The 22,699-nt window shown below is 26.8% G+C and overlaps 2 protein-coding genes across 5 annotated transcripts; one reads left to right on the top strand and one right to left on the bottom strand.

The window, feature by feature from the left end:
• The first annotated feature begins 311 nt into the window (after positions 1 to 311).
• LOC105195240 (adrenodoxin-like protein 1, mitochondrial) lies at positions 312 to 15,643 on the top strand. Of its 3 annotated transcripts, none has more exons than XM_039450342.1 (4): positions 312 to 664; positions 1,248 to 1,299; positions 2,472 to 2,719; positions 15,538 to 15,643. In XM_039450342.1, exons 1-4 carry the CDS (start codon positions 556 to 558, stop codon positions 15,552 to 15,554), a joined length of 426 nt encoding a protein of 141 aa, XP_039306276.1. In that variant the 5' UTR covers positions 312 to 555; the 3' UTR covers positions 15,555 to 15,643. The 3 variants fall into 3 exon arrangements, with proteins under 3 accessions (XP_039306276.1, XP_039306277.1, XP_039306275.1); XM_039450343.1 differs by lacking the exon at positions 15,538 to 15,643 and adding an exon at positions 3,648 to 3,854 and having other exon boundaries at positions 2,559 to 2,719; XM_039450341.1 differs by lacking the exon at positions 15,538 to 15,643 and adding an exon at positions 3,648 to 3,854.
• Positions 14,021 to 20,814, bottom strand: LOC105195224 (sprouty-related, EVH1 domain-containing protein 1). Of its 2 annotated transcripts, none has more exons than XM_039450339.1 (6): positions 20,609 to 20,814; positions 18,274 to 18,577; positions 17,937 to 18,105; positions 17,026 to 17,087; positions 16,321 to 16,877; positions 14,021 to 15,868 (listed from the first exon to the last, which is right to left on the bottom strand). In XM_039450339.1, the coding sequence occupies exons 1-6, from the start codon at positions 20,626 to 20,628 to the stop codon at positions 15,712 to 15,714; spliced, it is 1,269 nt and encodes a 422-aa protein (XP_039306273.1). In that variant the 5' UTR covers positions 20,629 to 20,814; the 3' UTR covers positions 14,021 to 15,711. The 2 variants fall into 2 exon arrangements, with proteins under 2 accessions (XP_039306273.1, XP_039306274.1); XM_039450340.1 differs by having other exon boundaries at positions 15,648 to 15,868; positions 17,026 to 17,051.
• Positions 20,815 to 22,699: the final 1,885 nt, after the last annotated feature.

The raw sequence follows: 22,699 nt of genomic DNA, 5'->3' as shown, positions 1-22,699 counted from the left end.
GGCGGTGGAGGACTCAATTGGATACTGAAAGTTGTGGTGGGGATTCGATGTCGCTTCTCTCTTTATATAGGACTTTAGGCAATACGATACAGCGTTGAGTTGTCATAAATCATAAAGGTACTAGAGAGAGTTACGCCCAACATTTTTCGGCCCTAGTGGAACCCAACTCAACTTGGATTATCGTAAACACCCATGGTCGCAACATGGATTTAGCACAAACTCGCACCACATTAATTTTTGACATGACATTTTTATCGGTAGCGTCGCAAAATGAATGTGATACGTAGTATGTAAAAGTGGATGTTCGGTGGCGCTAGTGAACGGGAAAATCACACTCTCACGAAGAAGACCGGGATGGCCGCTCTCGTTTCTCTCTGCTCCGGTATTTCTTTATCCTTGTCTAATATTAATGGTAAACAATAAGGGTAAAATGACATCATTTATGGATTGTGTATGGTCCTGCGCAATCCTGCGTGATCTGTGATAATCAGTCGCCTTGAGGTGTATTTTACGAAGCTTTTTCAACTATTTCCTACGAGATAGATCATACGAAAAATGACATTTGCATTACGACAGTTATATCTGTTCTGTATAAAGCAAAGAAAGTATACATCAATAAGCCACTTGATTAAGCTATCTAATCATAAAATTCATACATCTAAAGGTTAGTTCATGCTGTTATTAAAAACAGAAATTATTAAAATTTAACACATTTTGTGACATGTTGGATCACCGATGATTTTCACTAGGCTTTCCATTTCAGCCATATGATATTGGTTATGGAGAAACATAAAATTTTTAATATGCATGAATAACATGCATGTATATACATATGTTGGATCATGTCAACTTTTGAGTTAATTTCTAATACTTTTACAAGTATAAAAAAAGTTTTTAATAATTCTTAAATCTGTTTTAGGAACTATTTGTATAGCTATTTACTAAAAAAATATTTACAAGACAAAATTGTCATATCTTATGTACAAAGATAATTGTGATACATGATGCAACGATACATTAGGTCTTCTCCGTTATAATAATAATAATTTTCATTAATCTTAAAATATATTTTTGCATACTTGATAAATATATGTAATAAATACAAACAAAAATGCCATGTGTCGGATGATACAGCATAGCAAACAAATTACTTAAAATTGGCACTCCACAGAACATGTTAACTAATGCCTTAGATAAATATTTAAATATAAATAACAAAACATAAATACTGAAAATATTTTTTGCAGCTATGTTTCATGGTGAATACGAAATGCAGGATCCTAAAACAGAGGCTGATATGTAGGTAAAATAAATTATTATTCTTTATGTTAAGTTTACAAAACAGAACAGAATAGATTTTAAAAATTAATTTTATGCAATGAAAGATTAATATTGAATTAATTTATATTGAAACTGCAATCAGTATGAAACGCATCTTTTATCTTTTCTCATAACTGGAAATAAAAGATGATTTTTAAAGCTGCTTTATACAAGATTTTGTAAGGAATTAAATAAATTTACTTGACATTTTTAAAAATGGTAAAACAATTTTGTGTACAATATAATAAATATAATAATGTTTGTTTTTGCTGTGAAAACTTTATTGATATTAAATTTGATGATCCTTTATTATCGAGTTTATTATATAGCATTGGTAATTAGATAATAATAAGTCTATTTTTTTATAATTAAACTAATATGCATTAGTAAGATAAATGTCCCAGTGACAATCATTGAACACATCCTATATTTGGACACTTACAGAATTTCATTATTATTAATTTTAAATATTTTTATATTACTTAAATTTAATTGTAACATTTAAATACTTAAGATATTTATAAGATTAGATTATTTTAAATATAAAAATTATTGTAAAAAGAAATAAATGTTACTCAACTAAACCAGTTTGTATTTTGATGTTTTTCATATTTTTTAAAAACCTGTATTTGTCAAGATAATAATATTGTATTTATTTTATAAATAATAATTGTGTTCGTTAAGAACAAGCATTTAGGACAAATATTTAGCTCAAGCATTTTAGATTATCTGGATATTGATTCAGTCAGATGCTTTATTTTCAGAATAATTAAAAAAACTTTTTTATATTAATAATAATATTTTATATTTCATATTTCAGTTAATTACATAATTAGATCATTCCAAATTGTAAATTCTTATTAAAATTCAACAATATAGGCATCATTCTATGTCAAGTTATTGTGATATTTATCTATTTAAAATAAAATAAATAAAAAACTATATATATATATATATATATATATATATATATATATATAATTTATTTATGAAATTTGGCGAAAGCAAGATAGAAAGTTTTAGTGCAGGCCAGTATAATTACACAGGTCTAATATAATATATTGTGTCATGGATAACACTTGTTAATGTAATATTACGTCAATATTAATTAGGAGTTGATATAAATATAAATTACTTCATTATTTTTCCAGAGTTAATGTTACATTTATTGACAAAACAGGGAAGAGAGTTAAAATAAAAGGAAAAGTGGGTGATAACGTACTTTATTTGGCTCATAGATATGAGATTGAGATGGAAGGAGCGTGCGAGGCCAGTCTAGCATGTACAACTTGTCATGTTTATGTGCATCATGATTATATGGATAAACTTCCAGCTCTTAGCGAGACAGAAGAAGATCTTTTGGATCTAGCACCATTCTTGAAGGAAAATTCTAGGCTAGGTATATCGGTCTTCATTATTTTATTTGATATTGTATTACATATATTTTCATAATAATGAAAAAAGTAGATTATTCGATATTTCAATTAAAAGTAATACAAAAAAAAAAAATTAATCCCGATTTCGTACCTGGATTGAAAATTGTATCAATAGCTAGTAGAAATGCTCTCTAATGGAATATAATTAAGAAATAATGACGAAAGCTCGATTTTTTTGTATGAGTATTTTAAGGATAATTTATGCTTTATTAAATATATTGGTCTGTAAATAAACAAATTTTATTTATCTACAGAACTATCAATCGCTACAATGAAATTTTATATAAATCATCTTGAATGCTTAAGATATTTATATTAAAAAATTTTAATTTTTGTTAAGATTTCTTAATTACGTTTTTATTATAGTATCTTTTTACTTTTTATTAAAATAATTTTTAATCTACAAAATCATCCAATTTTTTGTATTACGTATGCAATGTAGAACAATTTAATTTTTTAATTTTTTATTATTTTAAAAATATATGTAATACATCCTTGAACCATTATCGATACGTGGTCTCCTTCATACTTTTTTTTTATAAAATAAAAACACAAAATTTCGACATTTATTATTAACGATCGACATTAACTATTATTAAATGTAGCCAGTGAAAATATATTTGTCACTGCACACGCCAAAACTACCATTCAGTTTGCAAAGACCATTTAGATATGATATTCACCATCTTCTAATCATCAACAGACAAAAACAAGCAAGATAAATTTAGTCTAATTTATTTTATACACACACAAAATAAAGAATTTTTTCATGAGATTTTTTTTAATATATAATACATAATTCACCATAATAATTATGAAAAGTACAAAATCTTTAACACGTTTACAAACATGAAAAGACAAACATGAATAAATTCTGTTTGTTCCTTGTAGGTTGCCAAATAATTTTGAAGAAAGATTTAGATGGCATAGAGCTGAAATTACCTAAGGCGACTAGAAATTTTTATGTGGACGGACATACTCCTAGTTCACATTAAAGAGTTTTTTTTTATTGAAATTAATTGAATTAAACATGTAAATACTTGTAATATCATTTACTTGTAAAAGTATTTTATAATAAATAGAAATATTGAAATTTAATATGTGATCTTTCGCTGAAGAGTTTCATCCAGATCGTGTGAAAATCAGGATTAAGTAGAAACTACTAATTAGTTGAAAAATTAAAAGTTACATTAAAAAGTTGATAACTTTCCACTAGACTCAGTTAATTTTTAATAAATTTAATAAATTTGTTTTATTTATTTTTAAAACACATTAACTTATCGACTTTTTATGTTAAAATTTTTACTTATAAAAAAAAGAGGGAAAATTGTAAAAGAAAGATACATTTCTATACAAAAACGATATTTCTGTTATTTTATGTAAAATTTATTTACAAATAAACTATTAAATTTATTTGATGATCCATATCGTAATTATTTTATTATTATAATCTATCCTTTTTAAATTACATTCTCTAATTCAATATAAATAAAGCTTTTCAAAATTAATTTTAATTTAACTTAATTTAATCTTAATGCAACATTTAACGTAACTAAATTAATTTTATAAACTAGTAGCTTTAATTTATTTTAGTTTAAAAAAGTATTAATTTTTTCAACCTTAATGAAAATATACAGAAGATAAAAATGGCGAACGTCATTTATATAACGTTTCGGTATTGTACAATATATTTATTTATTACACATGGATTATGATACATATCTTCTTTTTTCTTTTAATTACAATCATATGTGATATTAACACAACACATTTATGATATAATGTATTTGCGAATTAAAAATCTGACTTCTTGAATTTGCAACATTAATACGTGAATAGTGAAAATTATTCTGTTAGTTTTCAAATCTGTGCTGCCACAAATGTTAAAAATGTTATACTTCAGACAGGCACCGTAGACATTTTCCCAGTTTGAGAACTCATTTTTCGTTTATTCGTAAATGTAAACATATGCTTGTAGGATATCCTAAAAATAATCTTACAAAGACTAAAAGTTTTATAAAAAATTTTAAAAAAGAAATTTTCTGTTCTTTAACATAAATGTAAAACGCTGTTATTCTTTTGCAATTAAATAATGTGATATTAAAACTTCGTTAAAAGGCACTTAAATATCACGGGAAAAATATCTTTTAAAATTTATTAGTTTTGATGAAAATAATTGTAGATTATATACATACATATAATCTACAAGTTCAATTTATAAAAACAATTCTTCGTTGTATTAAATACTGCTGATATTTTATTACCGTTAACGTTTTAACTTAAGCAACACAATGTCTAAAATCGGAATGTATTTAACATATCTTGATTTTGGACATGTTTGCTGTCTAGGAAATTAGGTAGTATTTTACCTTCTTTTCAATTCAAGTATAATTAATATTTTAATATTTTTGGATAAAAAGTTGTAGGATATTCTATGTTTGCATAAATTTACATTTCTTATATTATTTATTTCTTTATACTTTTTCTCAAACATGCTCTCACATAAATGTACATGCACACGCAAAATATCGTTATATCTTCTCTTTTCATGTTATTTTTTATCATTGCTATTTTTTTTCTCTTCTTTCTTCTTTTCCTTTCTCTCTTTTTCTCTCTTATTTCTCTTTTCTTATTCTTTCCTCTCTTTATTTATATAGCAAATTTGTATTTCTTAATTTCCTCCTATCTCTCCTTTTCTTTTTCATTCTTCCTCTACTTTATCGTCCCTACTCATCGCCTGTTCATCCCTGTCCATCTTTTGGCTATTAGTATCACTTCACCAGAAACTTTGTTTCACATTTGCGATTCTATATTATAAATTATCCTAATCTCTTCATTCGCCATTACAATCTTTTAATCCGATATATTTATCACACTTGTTTCGTTATTAAAGCAATTTAAACGAAAGTTCACACCCTACGCGGGAATTATCATACATTGATTTTTCATTTGGTTTACGTTTTTCCACAACATATTTGTTAAGAAAATTAACTTTACACATACACACACATTCATCCACCAAACTTTATCCAAAGGATGTCCTGAGAACGTCTTTATAACGTATGGACTTCTTATGAATGTTTTTAGGAGGTCTGTGCTATATGAACATATACACATGAAAAATATTTCTTGCCATTAATTAAATATTATACACGTAATTCCTATACATTACGAAGTCGATACAAGTCAATACATCACCAGTCTTGGTGATACATTAAAATGATACATTCCATTTATACAAAATTAAGTATTATTTTTATGGCAGTAAACAATTTGATATCTATGCTATGGTATTAATAAAATTTCTAAAATTCGAAGAAGTTACACGAATACATTCATAATATCAAATTATCTGTGCAACAAAATTTTTAAAGTTTCTGTGATAAATGTGAAATAAATCTACATTTAATTTACATTAAAATTCATTTTATATATGCATGTACATATTTTTAAAAATTTTTACATACATACATATACATACATATCTATACACACAAACACACGCACACGCGCGCGCGCGCAGATTATATATATATATATATATATATATATATATATATATATATACATATATATATATATATATATAGTGTGTGTACGTGTGTGATACTGAAAAAACGATCTGATATGAAAGAATGAAAAAATGTAGATTTACATTTTCATTGTATGAGACTGTCTTCATGGAAATTGTTTTTGAAAATTTAATAACTTAAAAAAAACAAATGCTTTTAATTTCGCAGAAAAATCATACATTATTTTTAGTTATTTAGACTTAATTTTTATTTTTAGTTTTTTCTTAACAATTTTTTCTTGTCTTTTGAATCAATTTGAAATATCTTTATCGATAACATTATAATATATTGCACAAGATCACTTTCCAAGCTTAAAGATAATAAAATATAGTTTTTTTTTTATTTTCAAAATCAGTTTTCTTGAATACAATATCTCATACGAATTGTACAATTTGTTCTATACTTTAATACTCTAAATTATTTATCTTATATACGCACACACGTTCTATCAATTACGTATGAAATAGTCTCTTTACAGTATCTTTGGCTTATTTGAGATTATTTCTCAATGAAAATATCTAGGTAACTATAGAAAATTAATCATTGAAAATAAGGAATTCTGGCAAAAACTACATTAGGATAACATAGATGGCATAAATAAATATTTCATTGATCATATTGTATTATTAGAACTACAATGAAATAAATTTTTGTAATCAAACTAAAATTATTAATAATATAATATGCATTGATATCTGCTTTATACTTATTATAAACAAATGAAGAGACTATTTATTTATGTTATCCTATTGTAAATTTTATTCAGACGAAAATAAAAATTCATACTCTTCAAATTTTCCATCGCAGCCATATAGAATTATTATCGGAAGCAAAAAATCACATAAACTTCTTTCTTTACTATTTCTTTATTGAAACAAATTAAACTTTTCATATGTTATTACGCAACCGATTTTCTTTTTCGATTTGACCCTTCACGACCAAATATTTCTACTGCAAACTTTTCTTTCAGCTTTTATTCTTTTAATTTACGAAATATAAGTCATGATGCAATTCATTAAATAAAGACTTTATTGCATATACTTCGCATATATTATATTAGTGTAAATTGAAAATATTACTTTTCGGTAAAAGAAAAAAGAGTACACATATCAAATATATATATATATATATATATATATATATATATATATATATATATTGATTTAGGGATAAATTAATTTACAGTATGCTTGAATTTTCTGTATAAACATTATCAGTATGTTTTATGAGCTGAAACAAAAAATGTTAAAGGTCATAATGCTTTATTAATAAAAAAAATTTATAGCAAAAATATAAAATCGCTATTGCATCGATGATTTTTCGTCTAGTTCATTTTTTGACATGACTTGTATTTCATAAATTTAGTATATAAATTTTTAACAATGTGGCACAAGATAAACTATCAAATGATATAAATGATACTTCGTTCAATGATTATTGGACTTGTCTGTTTCTTTTAGTCATGTTTGAAACGATTGAATTCAATATTACATCAATGCTAAGCTTGTAATGACATGCAGACGTATTTTGAAATGTATACTTGAATGAAAAATCCGACACCCTATTATATTTATATATAAAGTTCGTATATGTATACAATAAAATATATCATGGAAAAGCGTCTTATGATCTGATTTTGGATTTTTTGGATGTTGTCTGGGTGATTTCCTTATATAATATTACAAATATTCGACTTCGTATCTCTCTCTATCTTTGAAGATGGTTTCCTCAATGGTGTTTCAATGGAATAATAAATACATGTATAATTATTCTAATAATCGTATTAATAATTGTGTCAGGAATAGCTCGTTCTTCACGTGTTATGTGATTTTTCGCTTCTAATCAAATGGTTGCTTTCGTAACTCTCGTTTGATGGATATTGGATTGTTAATTGTTCAGACTCATTCCTGCATACCGCACATGTCACAAACGCTTATGATACAATTGTAGTATGTACACACATAAAAGTAATACTCTATTTTGTGAAACAGGTCATCCGTTTGTATTTCGTATGAACTTGTTCCCCCTTAATTATAATATATTACTGTCATATTTTAGGAAAATTAATTTTCTCAAATGTAATATAATAAAACTTTAACGTATAAGTGTCTTTACTTAGAAATAAGAGAATAGAGGTCCGAGTGGATGATTCAAATGTTCATCGTGTTATTAACAGTCATATTCAGTGTTGGGCAAAATTTGATCAATTTATCGATTAATTACGATTAAAAATTTAGTTTTTTTATTATAATAAGCGATAAAATTTCGAGTTACCTTGAAATATATCTTAGATATTGATTAATTAAATTTTTAATCTGTAAACTGAATCGATTAAAGTAATTAATTGTATGTAATTGATTAATTTTTAATTGATTGACTGCAAATAATTAACTACTTCCGATGAAAAAATTAATCATTAATTGTTGATTGTTTTGAGTTATTGTTATAGTATTGACTGATAATTAATAACATTGATTAATAAATAATTTAATTGAATTAACTAATGTTGATTTGAATATCTTTTTAACAAACACATTTATGAGAATCATTTTTGTAAATTTCGTAATTGTAAAAATTAACAATATAACTTTTAAAATACAAGTAAGAATGAATGATTAACGATTATTTTTTAAATTAATTTTGATTTATTTATTTCAATAATTGATTAAATCAATCATGATTATGCTTATCATTCATTTTTAATGGATTGGTTTATTTTATGGATTGGTTTTTAATTCAGCGAAAACTTAATTATACAAAAACGTTTGACAATTTTATTAATTGACTATATTAATCATGATTATTTATATTTTTAACTTTTAGTCAATTATTTTAGTTAACAACTAAATTAATCGATTAATGCCCAACATTGTTCGATTAAAACATAGATCTATTGTATTCGAAGGTGATTAATGGTGTACTTATAATAAGTTGCAATAATATTATTTTATAATTTCAAGCGCATTTACATTGCAGAGACACGTAATATTGGAGACATTCTTAAATATCGCTTTTGCCAAAATGACTTTGCAATTGGTCGAAAAAGCAATATATATTGTATATACATAAGCCAGTCGGTCAGTAAGTAAGTAACCAAACTCAAAAGTGATATAATTTGCGAACAAAAGTTGATTAAACCAGTAAGTTGTGCACCTTTTTCCATAAAAATAGGCAAGGTATAAATATATGTATACTTTATATAAATACATTCATATTTTATATTATAAATACCTTAAATATACATTTACACTTTGCCTATTTATTCAGAAAAGATACAACTTGTTTGTCTAATTCTCCAAGTAATTATCTAGTTTCGTTCGCAGATTATACTCCTTTGGCGGTTACTTATTGACTGACTGACTGAAAGACTCATGTATTAGTTGTAAAGCATAATATTTGTTAATTCATTAGGCAAATAAATTTTTTTTACATTAAACACATTACTAAAAAGTAAAAGCAAACATGTTGAGAATAAACACTTCCATGTGTGAAAATATTCTATGAAATTGCAAGTAACATTTATACATTGATATTTACAAGACGCATTTAACATTAAGTAACGTGTATAGCACGAAATAATAAAATGTAAGATACACTTAATTATAATTTATATAATACTGTATAGTATACAAAAGTCATAAAATTTCAACAAAGAACGATAGCGTCTTTATCTTAGGATAACAAAAATAATATATACTTTGATACAATACTCAGTTTTATTTTAAGATCTGATGAAGTAAAAATTAATATCAGTATATGTATTGATAAAAAAAAGTGCGTTAAACATCAGATCTTATAAAATCATAAATCTTACATTTCTTAATAGGAATCGAAGAGGCAAACGTTTTAGTTGTACAAATTTTGTGCTTAGATTTTAATTGATGTTCCGTCTTTCTTTCTTTCTAATATCAAAATGTTGTAATTTTCTTATGAGAAAGATAAAATGCTACATTAAATTAAATGACTGTACACGTAAAACTAAAAATTTACTTCAAACAGTATTACATAATTGAATTTTATATACTTATATATATTTATTGCGAAAAGATATAATTCTTATTTTAATCACACTCAAATCTTAATATTGATTAAAGAATATATTGTATCCTTTTTATGTAAATATGTTATTTTTCCTATCTTCAGAATTAATAAGAATAAAAGAGATTGATACTAACAGAGATTTTTAAATTTATTTACGCCAAGTGTCGGTCTACAACTTTGCTTTAAAAGGCCATAAGCCATAAGGCCGTAAGAAATTAACAAATTACAGTTGAATGTGAAAAGAAAAATCGATTATGGTTGACATAATTTCTTACGGTCTTACGACTTACGGCCTTTTAGAGCAAAATAGTGGACTGACAATAATATAGACGAATAAGTATACGAGTTGTCGATGTCATTAATATTCGTAAATTTTATAAAAATATAGGAAACCGATACACAAAGTGTGAGCTATATAATCTGTTAGAATCAATAATTCAATATATAACTAAACCCTATAAAAAGATACCTATTTTTCTGGATGGTAAATAATTTCTTATACAATTTTTTCAAAATGAAAATTTTTAGATCTCACTTTACATCTTTTATTAGATAATATATATCTTGATTGTGTTCCGAAATTCACTGCCAATACTGAAAATCTACAGTTACGTATTTCATAGATTTTCAGTACTAGCAGTGAATTCCGAAACGCAGCCCTTAACAATTGCACAGTAGAAATCATAAATAGAAATGTACGAATCGTCTCCATACAAAAAATATATTTTTGCTACGATCAATTTTTTATGGTAATAATTAATTATAATATATTTAATGAGTTATACGATTTCTTTTATATGTATTATTCATTTTAATATTCGAACTCTGCAATGTTTATATTTATCGATTTTTATTTAAAACAGATTATTAAAAATTATGCATGTTACCTTTGCAATCTTATTTCATTTCACAGAAACATAAATAACTTCTTTTATAATTATAATATTTTATTAAATAGATTTTTATATTGAATAACAAATCTTAAATGAGATAATGTCAAATATTATTGTGTTGTAAAAATATTCGAGCACTTCTTGTCTATTATTATTATTTTAGACTATTAATTTTAGAAAATCTGCTAATATAATATTACGTTTTCTGTGTAAACATATGAATAGCTTCGTACTTCTGTCAGATGAAAAATATAGAATACTAAATTTAACAGAATTTAGAAGGCTAAGAAACATTGTTTTTTAAGATGACATATAAGAGATAGAATATTAGTATTTATAAATGCCATAAATCATAATTTATTGTAAAGAAAAATTTTTTGTTTGAATTCGTAAAATTATAATAATTAATACAAATTATTTATAAAAAAAAATTATGTATATGAAAAAATATACTAGTAGATATTGTGAAAAGATATGAATAACAATCTATTTGAAGATACAAAAAAATGTCCGCAAGCATTGAACTTCAAAAAGCAAATAATATAAAAAAAAAAAAAAAAAAATGCAAAACAATCCGCGATTGAATTTGAGAATTGAATTTGTGAGGAAATTTATATTTCGAAAAAAATTGTTTTAAATTGCAGAAAGATACGATGCTCGCTAAAGATAAGTTTTATGTTTTCAGTTCAATATTTAAATGGAAAAGAAAGATATACCTAATGTAGAGGAAAGTAAATGTGGAAAGTGAGAAATTGAAATAAAAAAATATTTGAGAGACTTGATTTAATATACAACAATGTGAAAACACATTCCCACAATTTAAAAGTTAGCGGATGAGTATTTGTTTTAATGTCATAGATAAAAATATTTTAAGAAATTTTAAAGAATTTTTTAGTAAACAATATATAAATATTTTAGTAAAATTGTTTGGTGCATTATGTTCCAAATCGCCAGATTTAAATGTCAAGAGGACAAGAAGATAAAATCAATTGTGCAATTCGTAAAGACACTATACTAAAATAAAGAAATTTTATTAAAGAATGTTACTGAAAATTTAATAAAAATTATTCTAATCTTATAACTTGATTTATTGCATGTTATTAAACAAAAAAATAATCTAATAAAATATTTAAAATCAATTTGTGTGTCTGTAGAGTATGCTAATTTTCATGAAATGCTCGAATATCTTTCTCACATAATAATTATACAATGTTCTGCTTAAAACTCATTATATAATAAAATATTACACTTGTAAAAAAGATTCTGTATATTTTTGCGAGGTAAAATATAATACAGAATGATTAAATCAATATTTTACTTGTTAAAATACAAAACAATAGTAAATACATAAGTAAATACTGCAGTTTTTAAATACTAAAATAAATTGGCTTCAATCATTTAATGTATACAAAAAAATATTTTAAAAAAGTGAATACTGTAATAGCTGTTTTTATGTTATTTTAAAATATCTAGTAAAGAAATATCAGAATAAGAAACAGAATGTCTCTTAAATTATAGATTATTTAATGATCTTATTTCAATATTTTAATACATAAAATGACTAGAAAGATACAGATTTATGTAATAAAGAGTTGTATAATGAAAAAGAAAGATGAAGATCTTAAAATGTAAAGAAATTCTTCTCAACCATAACATGTGCCTTCTGTTCATTTTGAAATTATTTCTATTATTTTTTGTATAAAAAAAAAAGAGAAATATTTGAATTTAAAAAAGGAAAAATTTTATGCACGTGCACATACACACACATGCGCGCGCGTATGCATATATACATATACAATATATAGCGTTTGATAACCAAAATTTACAATCCCACAAAAATAATAATTAATTATAATAAATAAAATTTTTTACTAAAAGTCTATGATAAATTTAAACATTTTAATGTCAAAATTACAATTCTACAATTTAAAAATTTTCCTTTTTTAATCCCTCGTATATATTTGTAAAATACATATGGGAATATTGTAGATGTAATTATATTTTAAATGCAAAAAAATAGATTAAAATTTATAATTATGTTTCAATTAAACATGTTTCAATTAAAAAATATTTAATTTTAAACAATTTATGTGAAATAATTTAAATAAATAGTTTATTAAGTTATTCATTTCTAGATAACAAAAATATTTTTTTCAAATCTTTGCAACGTATAAACTACATGTTTGCAAAATAATAATGCATTTAAAATTTAGAATTGAATGTAAAAAACAATAGAATTTTTTAGAAATGTCTATGGTATAAAATTATTTCAAGATTCTGCTTTATTAATGTATATTTGTAAATTTAATTTTATATCCTAAATAAAAAAAGATGTTGTTTTATACATTAAAATGAAGAAAACTTTCATATTTAGTTCTTTACTTTTTCTAAATTTCGTATTTTAATTATTTATTAACATTTTCAATTATTATTTGAAAGAAAAACAGTAAATAAGCATTAAAAAAGAAAATACTTAATAACGTTGAAAAAATATGACAGTTAAATATTAATGAAACAGTATAACAATGGTTATGAAAAATTTACGACCTGAAAGGCTTCTATATGCATTCTGTTCATGTAGCTGCTAATTCTTAGTCTTTAACAATTTAGCATTGTAAACATTCTAATATTTTTCTTTAAAGTATAATGTTAAAAAATAACTGATGCAAAATTGTAACAAATTTATTTATAAAAATTCTTGAAACTTGATTAATTAACTCTGCGCGCGCGTGCGCTATAAATAAAATTAATTAATAAATTAATTAAAATCTATTTATAGAATGTTGTTCTTTGTACATATCTAAAAATATATTTTAAAAGTATAATTTAAAAGATTTAAAAATATGTCCCAAGGTAATGTAATAACTCGGAAAATTATACGTAATTCAAAACTTAATACAATAGACAAGTAAAAAAATAAATTCAACATTTACGTAATTTTTAAAGCAAATTTCGAGTATATAATTTGCGCAATAAATAAATATTACGGCGAATAGTTGTAAATTTTTTTCGTACTTTCTAATAAAACTGTCATAGTTAACATTTTCAGTAATTAATATCTATATTTTTATAATGTGATAGAATAATTTTAATAATAAGCAAGCAATAGTAGATCAGTTAAATCGCGATTTAATTTAAAAAATATTTTAAACAATTTTTAAATAATTGCGAGAAATAAACACTATTAACTCTTTTGAGTTTTAAAAATACTACATTTCTCATACACTACACACATGCGCATATACATACATACTCACCCATTCACACACACACGCACACATGTACATGTATTTTATATATATACATATATATATATATATATATATATATATATATATATATTACATTTTCTCATTATAATTTAGTAAGTCAATATTACCATTTATGGCAAAGTCATTAGAATTTATTATTCAAAATAAAACATTTAAATTGTTGGAAGTATCACTGTTTGTAGTACTTTTTATTTTCTCTTTTATTAATTTTATATAAAAATATTTTCGAAAAAATAATTCTAAAAGAAGAAAACAGTTTTCTAAATAAAATTACAATAAATAAAATATTTTCATAATTAATGTATCAAATGTAAACTAATTTTTTGAGAAAGCGAAATAATGAAAGATATCTATCTTCAAATATACTATTTGCCAAATTTTACTCATACTATTAATAATAGTTAATACAAGAAAACTTAAAAACATTTGATGAAATAAACACATATTTTGTAAAAATAAATTAGAAAAGAATATTGGCTTATTGGTTCGGCAACTTTAACTCAGATCTGACTGAATCACAATATATCTTTATATTCTACACCGATAATCCCCATCGAGACATACTTTTAATGACCTTATTTATTCCTCTGTTAGGTATCATTAGATATCATGAAACAAACACCACTCAAACTGAGAATAGAAAAATTTCTTCGTTTTGACTCACTGAAACTACACTCTCACAATGTGTGTGCACCACATATCACAAATAGTTGGTCTGAGTCCATCTGCTAATTTCCACAGATCAATTGTTTAAATTTGTAAATACTAGTTGATTTCACCCAAATTGTCCAATGTACATGTGAGATTAAATAATGTATTTTAGTCTAATAAAATATACAAAATGTATAGAATATATTGGGATTATATACACACGCATACACACACACACATATACACACACACATACATACATACACACATACATATATACACACATACACATATAATGAAACATCCTGTGCTAAAAATTGGGTCTTTTCTCTTTGACCAATTTTCCTTAAAGGTGACTCTGATGGATAAGTGCGTGCACTGGAAACTGTCTACCCCTTTGATACCTCTGACAACGACCCATGCTCAAATCGTGACATTCATACACATTGGCGACTGTGTTGTACGACGCGGAAAGGTTGCTCGCACCAATTGAATATGGAGCAGAGACATCAAAGGGTTCTTCCAGCTATTCCATAGGGTGATGACGTCCGCCGCACATCCCACAGGACATTCCACACCAATGTGCAGCTTTAAGTGGAGGATATATCCACAAACAAGGAACGATCAGTGATAACAGGGCCAAGCCGAACCATCTGCGTCCGCATCCTTCTTCTGTACTACAACTGATTTGATATTTTATAATTTACTCAAATGTCGCATATTAATCGATATAAATAATCAACTAAATCTTTAAAAAATTGTACGTATAAAATTATAAAAAAAAGTTATTTAATAATGATAGATATTAACGTATAAAGATTAAAAAATAGGATTCAAAAATATCATTAAAAAAAAAAGACTAATCTAATGCTTTTCAGACACTCTTTGAAACAAATTTAAAATACAAGTTCCTAAAAAAATTCAAAATCTTTGTAATACGAAATAATACAAAATAAAAGGAATTGGAAAAATAATGTAATACAAATACAAATATATTTTAATTAAAATATATATATATATATATTATATATATTATATATATATATATATATATATATATATATATAAAATAGTACAATAATAGAGTTCAAAGAGTTTACAAATCGTCTGACTATAGTTCCAACATTATACTCACCTACAAGGATTTTGTGCAAAGTCACCTTCGGCATCGCTCATACAATGATATAACATACATTGGGCACAAGACAAACAAGAAATTGTCGCAATTCCACGCCGAATTGGATCAGGAGCGTATTCGCAAGAACCTTTTGGATTATGTTGCTCCAAATACAGTTCTTGACAATGCCTGCAACGTAAACGCACATTACGTTTCACGGTATTTTTTGAAGGCTGCGATACTACTGTGTCCGGCTTCTTCAGAGAACTTCCGCTATTAGAAGTATTATGTCCATCTAATCTTTCACCCTTGTGATCGTTAATGATGGGATACAGATATTCATGATTAAGTGTCGTAAGCTGCACGTAAGGATAATTATCCGATCCAATGTCTGTGGCGGAAGTCAAGGGATGTTGCGATGGTAGGGCTTTAACAGTTGAAGAGCCACCAATATAATGGATAGACCGATGCGAATCGGGGAGTTCCGAATACTGAGAATAATTGGGCACTCGAATTCCATGAGGTGTATCCGTAGAGGAACGTGGCTCAGGTGGTTCCACTGGTAAATTCAAAGTCTGTAAATTTTAATAATTTCAATAAAAACTTTTGTCTGTTTTTACTCTTTCGCTTTATTTTACCATAACTTTTGTCTTTCATCATAATAAACATTTTTTCAATTAAAATTAATAAAAGAATAAGATAAAAACAATAATTTTTTGTTACCATAAAGACATCTTCATCCCCAGCGTCTGGAACATCAGTAGTCAGTGTTAAATCGGATAAACCTGTCCAAGCATAAAATTTCACAATAGGATTACATCAAAAACAAGAAGCAATAAAACGTGAATTTGATGTTATTAAGCTTACCATTTGCACAATCCATAATAAATTGCAGCAAAATAATTAAAGTAAACAAGTTAACGAAATATTGTAAGAGTTTTGTAATATTTATATAACAGTTATTCTCTATAAAGTCTATAACAATATAGATGACTTTTACATATAATAATTCAATATTTAAAAACAATGGGTAAAAGTGAAATACCTACGTCAAATAAAAAAAAATTAAACTGGTAAAAAATATATCCGGTCATCCAAATTGTCATAGAAAAATATCACTGTACACTATATAATAATAGTTATTCATTAACTATATATTCTTTCATTTAAAACAAGATAAGGATATTGGATTTTATAAAAAGAAAAAGGAGAATGTGTGTGTGTGTGTGCACGCGCGCGCGCGCGCGTACGCGCGTGTGTAAAGTATAGAAAGAATATTATAATTTAAAAATTTAGCACCAATACATCGTAAGTGCAATTTCTTAATTTTAAAAATTAAAAGATTTTTCACAAAAATTAAATAAGACAATATTTATTAAAGAAATAAGTCCAGAGGTTTATTATTTTTCTTTTAAATCCTTTAAAATATTATATTAATCAAAGTCTTGCAACCTTATTTTTGTATCTATTATAAGTTCCAAGAAAAATTACAAAATTTATAATAAACGATTTGAAAATAACAAGTTTTATTTTTTTCTAAAAATTTAGTTTTTTAATTTGTTTCATTTTTTTGTAGAAAACTAATTATTTTTGTGAATCATTAATTCTTGATTTTGTTTAGAAAAATACTTTACCTTCCAACAATTCTTCAACCGCTGTTCGAACACCTTTGTCAAACGCCCTTGCATCAGCAGCTGTTTGAAATGTTAAACCAAATTTCTTTTCACCCGTCCGCCAGTGATGAAAAGTTGGCATTACCTTATTATATTCAAAATCTTTTTTAATTGTACAACTAAGAACAACCTGAAAAAGATTTATTTGCATTACAAATCGTATACAAAATAAATATATTGCTGATGCTACATTTTGCAATATGTATTACAATTCAAACTATGTTAAATGTACTTAGCTGTCATAGAATTAAAATATTTTGCTGAATTAAATATTTAAATAATAAAATGCAAGACTTACCGACTGATCGGTAATACGTTTTCCATAAATAAAATATTCGTGTTTCCTTTTATTCGCGCCAGGTGGGGAGATATTAGAAGATCCATGATTTTGAAGACCAACTGTCGTATTGGAGACAGAATGTGTGGGGTTGGTCGTAGTAGGAATAGTGTTTCCATTGGTATTGTTTATCTGATTTACTGAGGGAGTGACTCTACGTCTGACCGAGACATTCGCCAATCCACCTCCGCTCAAAGGAACCCAACCACCAGAACTGTCATCTCTTGTCATTACCTGGGCATGAACCCTTACCAGATAGTTACCACTGCAAAAAATAAATATAACAGTCACTATTATGTTACATATCGCTCACCTATGCATGTTTATCAAAATAAAATTAATAACAGACTCTCTCTATAATTTCACTAAATACTGCAGTAATGTGTACATTACAAGATTAAATATTTTTAGAAAACAAAACACAAAACAAATAATATTTATATTATCACAAAATTATGAGATTCAATTATAAAGACAAAACAATTAAAAATTGCAAAATGCAATACATAAATTACCAAGCACAATATCTATTGATATTGGTTCTTTCCTCTTTATGTTAGACTTTTTTTTGTTCTTATAACTTTTAATGTTTATTCAATAAATAAAAAATGCTTCTAGAAATTAATTGAAAAAACTCCAATTACAAGAACATTTAATTCTACAGATATAACTGTAGAATTCTATATAACTTCTATATAACTTATATCAAAGCCAGGTAACAAGCTGTGGGACGACGTTATTTGTCGTCATTTTTACACCAAAGTGTCGTCAAAGACGTTATTTTGCTGTCAAAATGATGACAAATTACGTCATTTTGTTACTTGGGAAGATACACAGGCAATAACCGTCATGTACAATAATCAACAATAAAAGATTAATTGTAACTTTCTCAATCTTTAACTTGTACACGTACAAAGTATATTAATTTATCTCATGATATTATCACAATCCAAAACATTCTTTAAGATATTTGTAAACCTCCTGCTAAAATTGAATATATATTTTATTTTACCACTTATATTATTATTTATTTCTGCCTACCAATAACAACACCTGATGATTTGTACTTGCTGTTTTCAATTTCCTTTTTTTGTTTTGTCAATTTTATTATATAGACTACATGTTAAAAATTTTTTTGCCTACACAATAGTAACTAATAGTTATCAAATATTAAAAACTGTAGATTTGTTAGATCTATTCTTATTGTTCCTAATTAACAGTAAAAAATTGTCATAAATACTCAAATGTTGGCCTTGAAATCAGCTATAAAGAAAAAGGTAATGAATAATTTGGCTTATAAGCTTTTTTAATGTAAATCGTCATATTTTGCTGCAGTTTTAAGTAAATAACTATAAAAGTGAATAAATGAATCTAATAAATTCTTTTGTACAAATATTTATTAGAATTTTATTAGAATATTAGTATAAAAGATTTAATTTAATTTATAATGCCTTAGAACTTATAAAATTTGCAAATGAGTGCCAAAAGTGTGCAATTTTACATAAGAATCAAAAGCAAACAAAAAATTAAGTAACTTAATTCAAGAAGAGAATTGTGCTCAAATTCTACATAGATATACTTAAACATGAAAGTAGAATAATCCATGAAATTTTTGGTAATGCTTTAAGATGTAACACTTACAATATTCATTTAAAGATATATTTTTAAACAAACAAAATATTCGATCTATAATTCTTTTTGTGTCCAACAATATAATTTGTATCAATAAGATTGGAGTTTTGTTAAAAATTACATGATTTCGACGTTTCTACGATACTTGAAAACGCGTCGCGCAGATTATTTAGCCAGATGTTACACACACTGACATCGATTCAATGAATGAATGTCCGTTCATACACGAATACTAGATAGCACACTATTAGGAGGTTGGAAATAGAGACAGAGAGAGAGAGAGAGAAAGAATTAACAAAAAAACAAAAGCAAGAAATGAAAAACAATACGTGTGTATATACGATAAAGGATAGTGAATCTCTGAAATGTTGAGAGAAGAAAAAATCCGTCGAAAAATTTATCGGCGTTATTTTAGTCTTTTATAATCTGCGAACAAAATTTAACGAGAACGAGAAGGAAAAGAAAGATCGATTCAAGACGAAGAAAAAGATGATAAAAATGTAAAAATCGGACATAAGCTAAATACACCCGAATAATACGCGTGTTTGATGTCAGTGGGAGATACAACGATAAGTTAATAACGCATAAAATGGAACGGTCTCGGAAAGGAGACGTGTTACATGTTAAAGGCAAAGATAAAAAATTATCCCTCGTGTATACTCACTCGTCCGACGCCTCTGTCATGATTCGAGGTATCGAAGCCTTTACTCAAAGCCCTCCACTCTCCTCCATACTTGACCATTTTCATCACATCGAAAAGACATTCGATCGTGCGATTCTACCTGCGGAGCTTTTTTAGACGAGTATCAACACCGACACAGCGCCCCAGTCCTCTTCCTCCCCCTCTTCCTCTTCCTCCACGACCACCTCCGCCCCCACCACCACCACCACCTCCTTCTCCTCCTCCACCACTTCCTCCTTCTCCTCCTCCACCACTTCCTCCTCCTCCTCCTCCACCTCCTCCTCCTCCTCCTCTTCCTCCTCCTCCTCCACCTTTACTTTGCACTCCCCGTGCAGTTCATCCCCACACGCCCGCTGCCTTCGACACGCGCGCGCACAAACACACACACACACACACCGCAGGGCCTACCCAGGACCACACACTTCACCACGCCTGCTCCCTCAAGCCACCACCTAAATCGTTTTACCTCAACCTCATCGATCGTACGTTTATTTGCTACGTACGAAAACTACAACTTTCCGAGAGCCACTGCTATTGTAAAATAATGTTTCGAGTTTCGGTGCACCTCTATCACGCAAGAAACTTGCGCTCACGCCCAACTTCGTGATTCGTTCAAACTCTGATTTGCGATTGTGAGATACGATCGAATGGACCAATCGTGATTCGAATGTTACCGAGCGAACGCGACAACAGCAATTCGCCAACACCTAATGCAAGTATTCTTGTTCGATGGAACCGACGATCGCGTTCACGGTGGGACACTTATTGACTACTTTACGATAAAGCCGCCGGGCTGCGCAACAGGATTCATTCATCGATACCACACACACAATCCTGTGTAAACGAGCGCGCCACACGCGACCTTTTAGCTAAACAGTATGTAACTGGACGCAGTCGATAACTTGGCATTCTTTGGATAAGCTAGTATGTATGTACCATTTCATGCGTTTCCTCAGATGTCTCCGTTTCAGACAAAATGTGTCGCATCTATTTGTACATCATGACTATTTAACTCGACAATGATAGAGAGAAGTATGAAAATGGACATCTCATAGACATATAAAATAGACCCAGCATTCACTCCGATCCGACTAAAAGGTGAAGATGACAAAACGGAGTGAGAGAGTAACGATGTCCTTTTCTGTCCTTTTTTGTTCGCGCATCATTGACAGAAATTTTTAGAAATAAGAGATAGCAAACTAGAGAATCAGACGAAGAAAGACTTCCCCACACTTTGTCTCTCGTTCCGTTCTGTCAACCTCACACACGACACACACACACACACACACATGTGTGTGTATATATATATATATATATATATATATATATATATATATATATATATATATAATGTTGGGTCTACCTTATATATCTATGGATCATCCTGGGCGTTTTTTTTTTGTGATACTGTCGAAATCTCCGTATATACCACTACCGCCACCAATGTCAATATTTGCATTTGGAATTATAAGCTACTATCATATTAAAAAATATTGCATATTGCATATTGCATAATTTTACATATATGGTATAAAGCTATAATTGATATACAATAAAGATGAGATAAATTATTACGTATAAACTATCAATTTTAAATAATTTAATTTTAAAGTTTTCTTTGATTAAAGATTAAATTATATATTGTTTTAGTTAGATAATTTTTTTAAGATAATATACAAGAATTTAGGATATAAAAACATTTGTATTTTTATTTCAAAAATCTTTATTTCTTAAAAATCAATATAGAATAAAATGGGGAGAATAAAAATGAGATAAAAAAATGCAAAGAAATTTTTAAATAAAAATGAAAAATTTATCGAATTATTATTATTGTACTGACAAGGGGAGGATCAGGTGAGTCACCCTGGGATTTTGATCCCAATTTTTTTAGTTACTCTGGAGACGAAAAAAAAGTTTACGTCTCCCAGCGTTTGATCGAATAGGCCTTAGTTTCAAAATAATAAATTTGTGAAAATTGGCCATACCGTGGCGCGCCATATGAGTTTTTCCGGTAACTGTTTTCCCAATCAGTGCAGTCGGCTCTGTGCGTTAGGTGCTTACTTCATAATCGTA

This window comes from Solenopsis invicta, chromosome 6 (genome assembly GCF_016802725.1).
Source record: "Solenopsis invicta isolate M01_SB chromosome 6, UNIL_Sinv_3.0, whole genome shotgun sequence".
NCBI lineage: Eukaryota > Metazoa > Arthropoda > Insecta > Hymenoptera > Formicidae > Solenopsis > Solenopsis invicta.
Note: the sequence above shows the minus strand (reverse complement) of the source record. Positions and strands in the feature narration are given on the sequence as shown.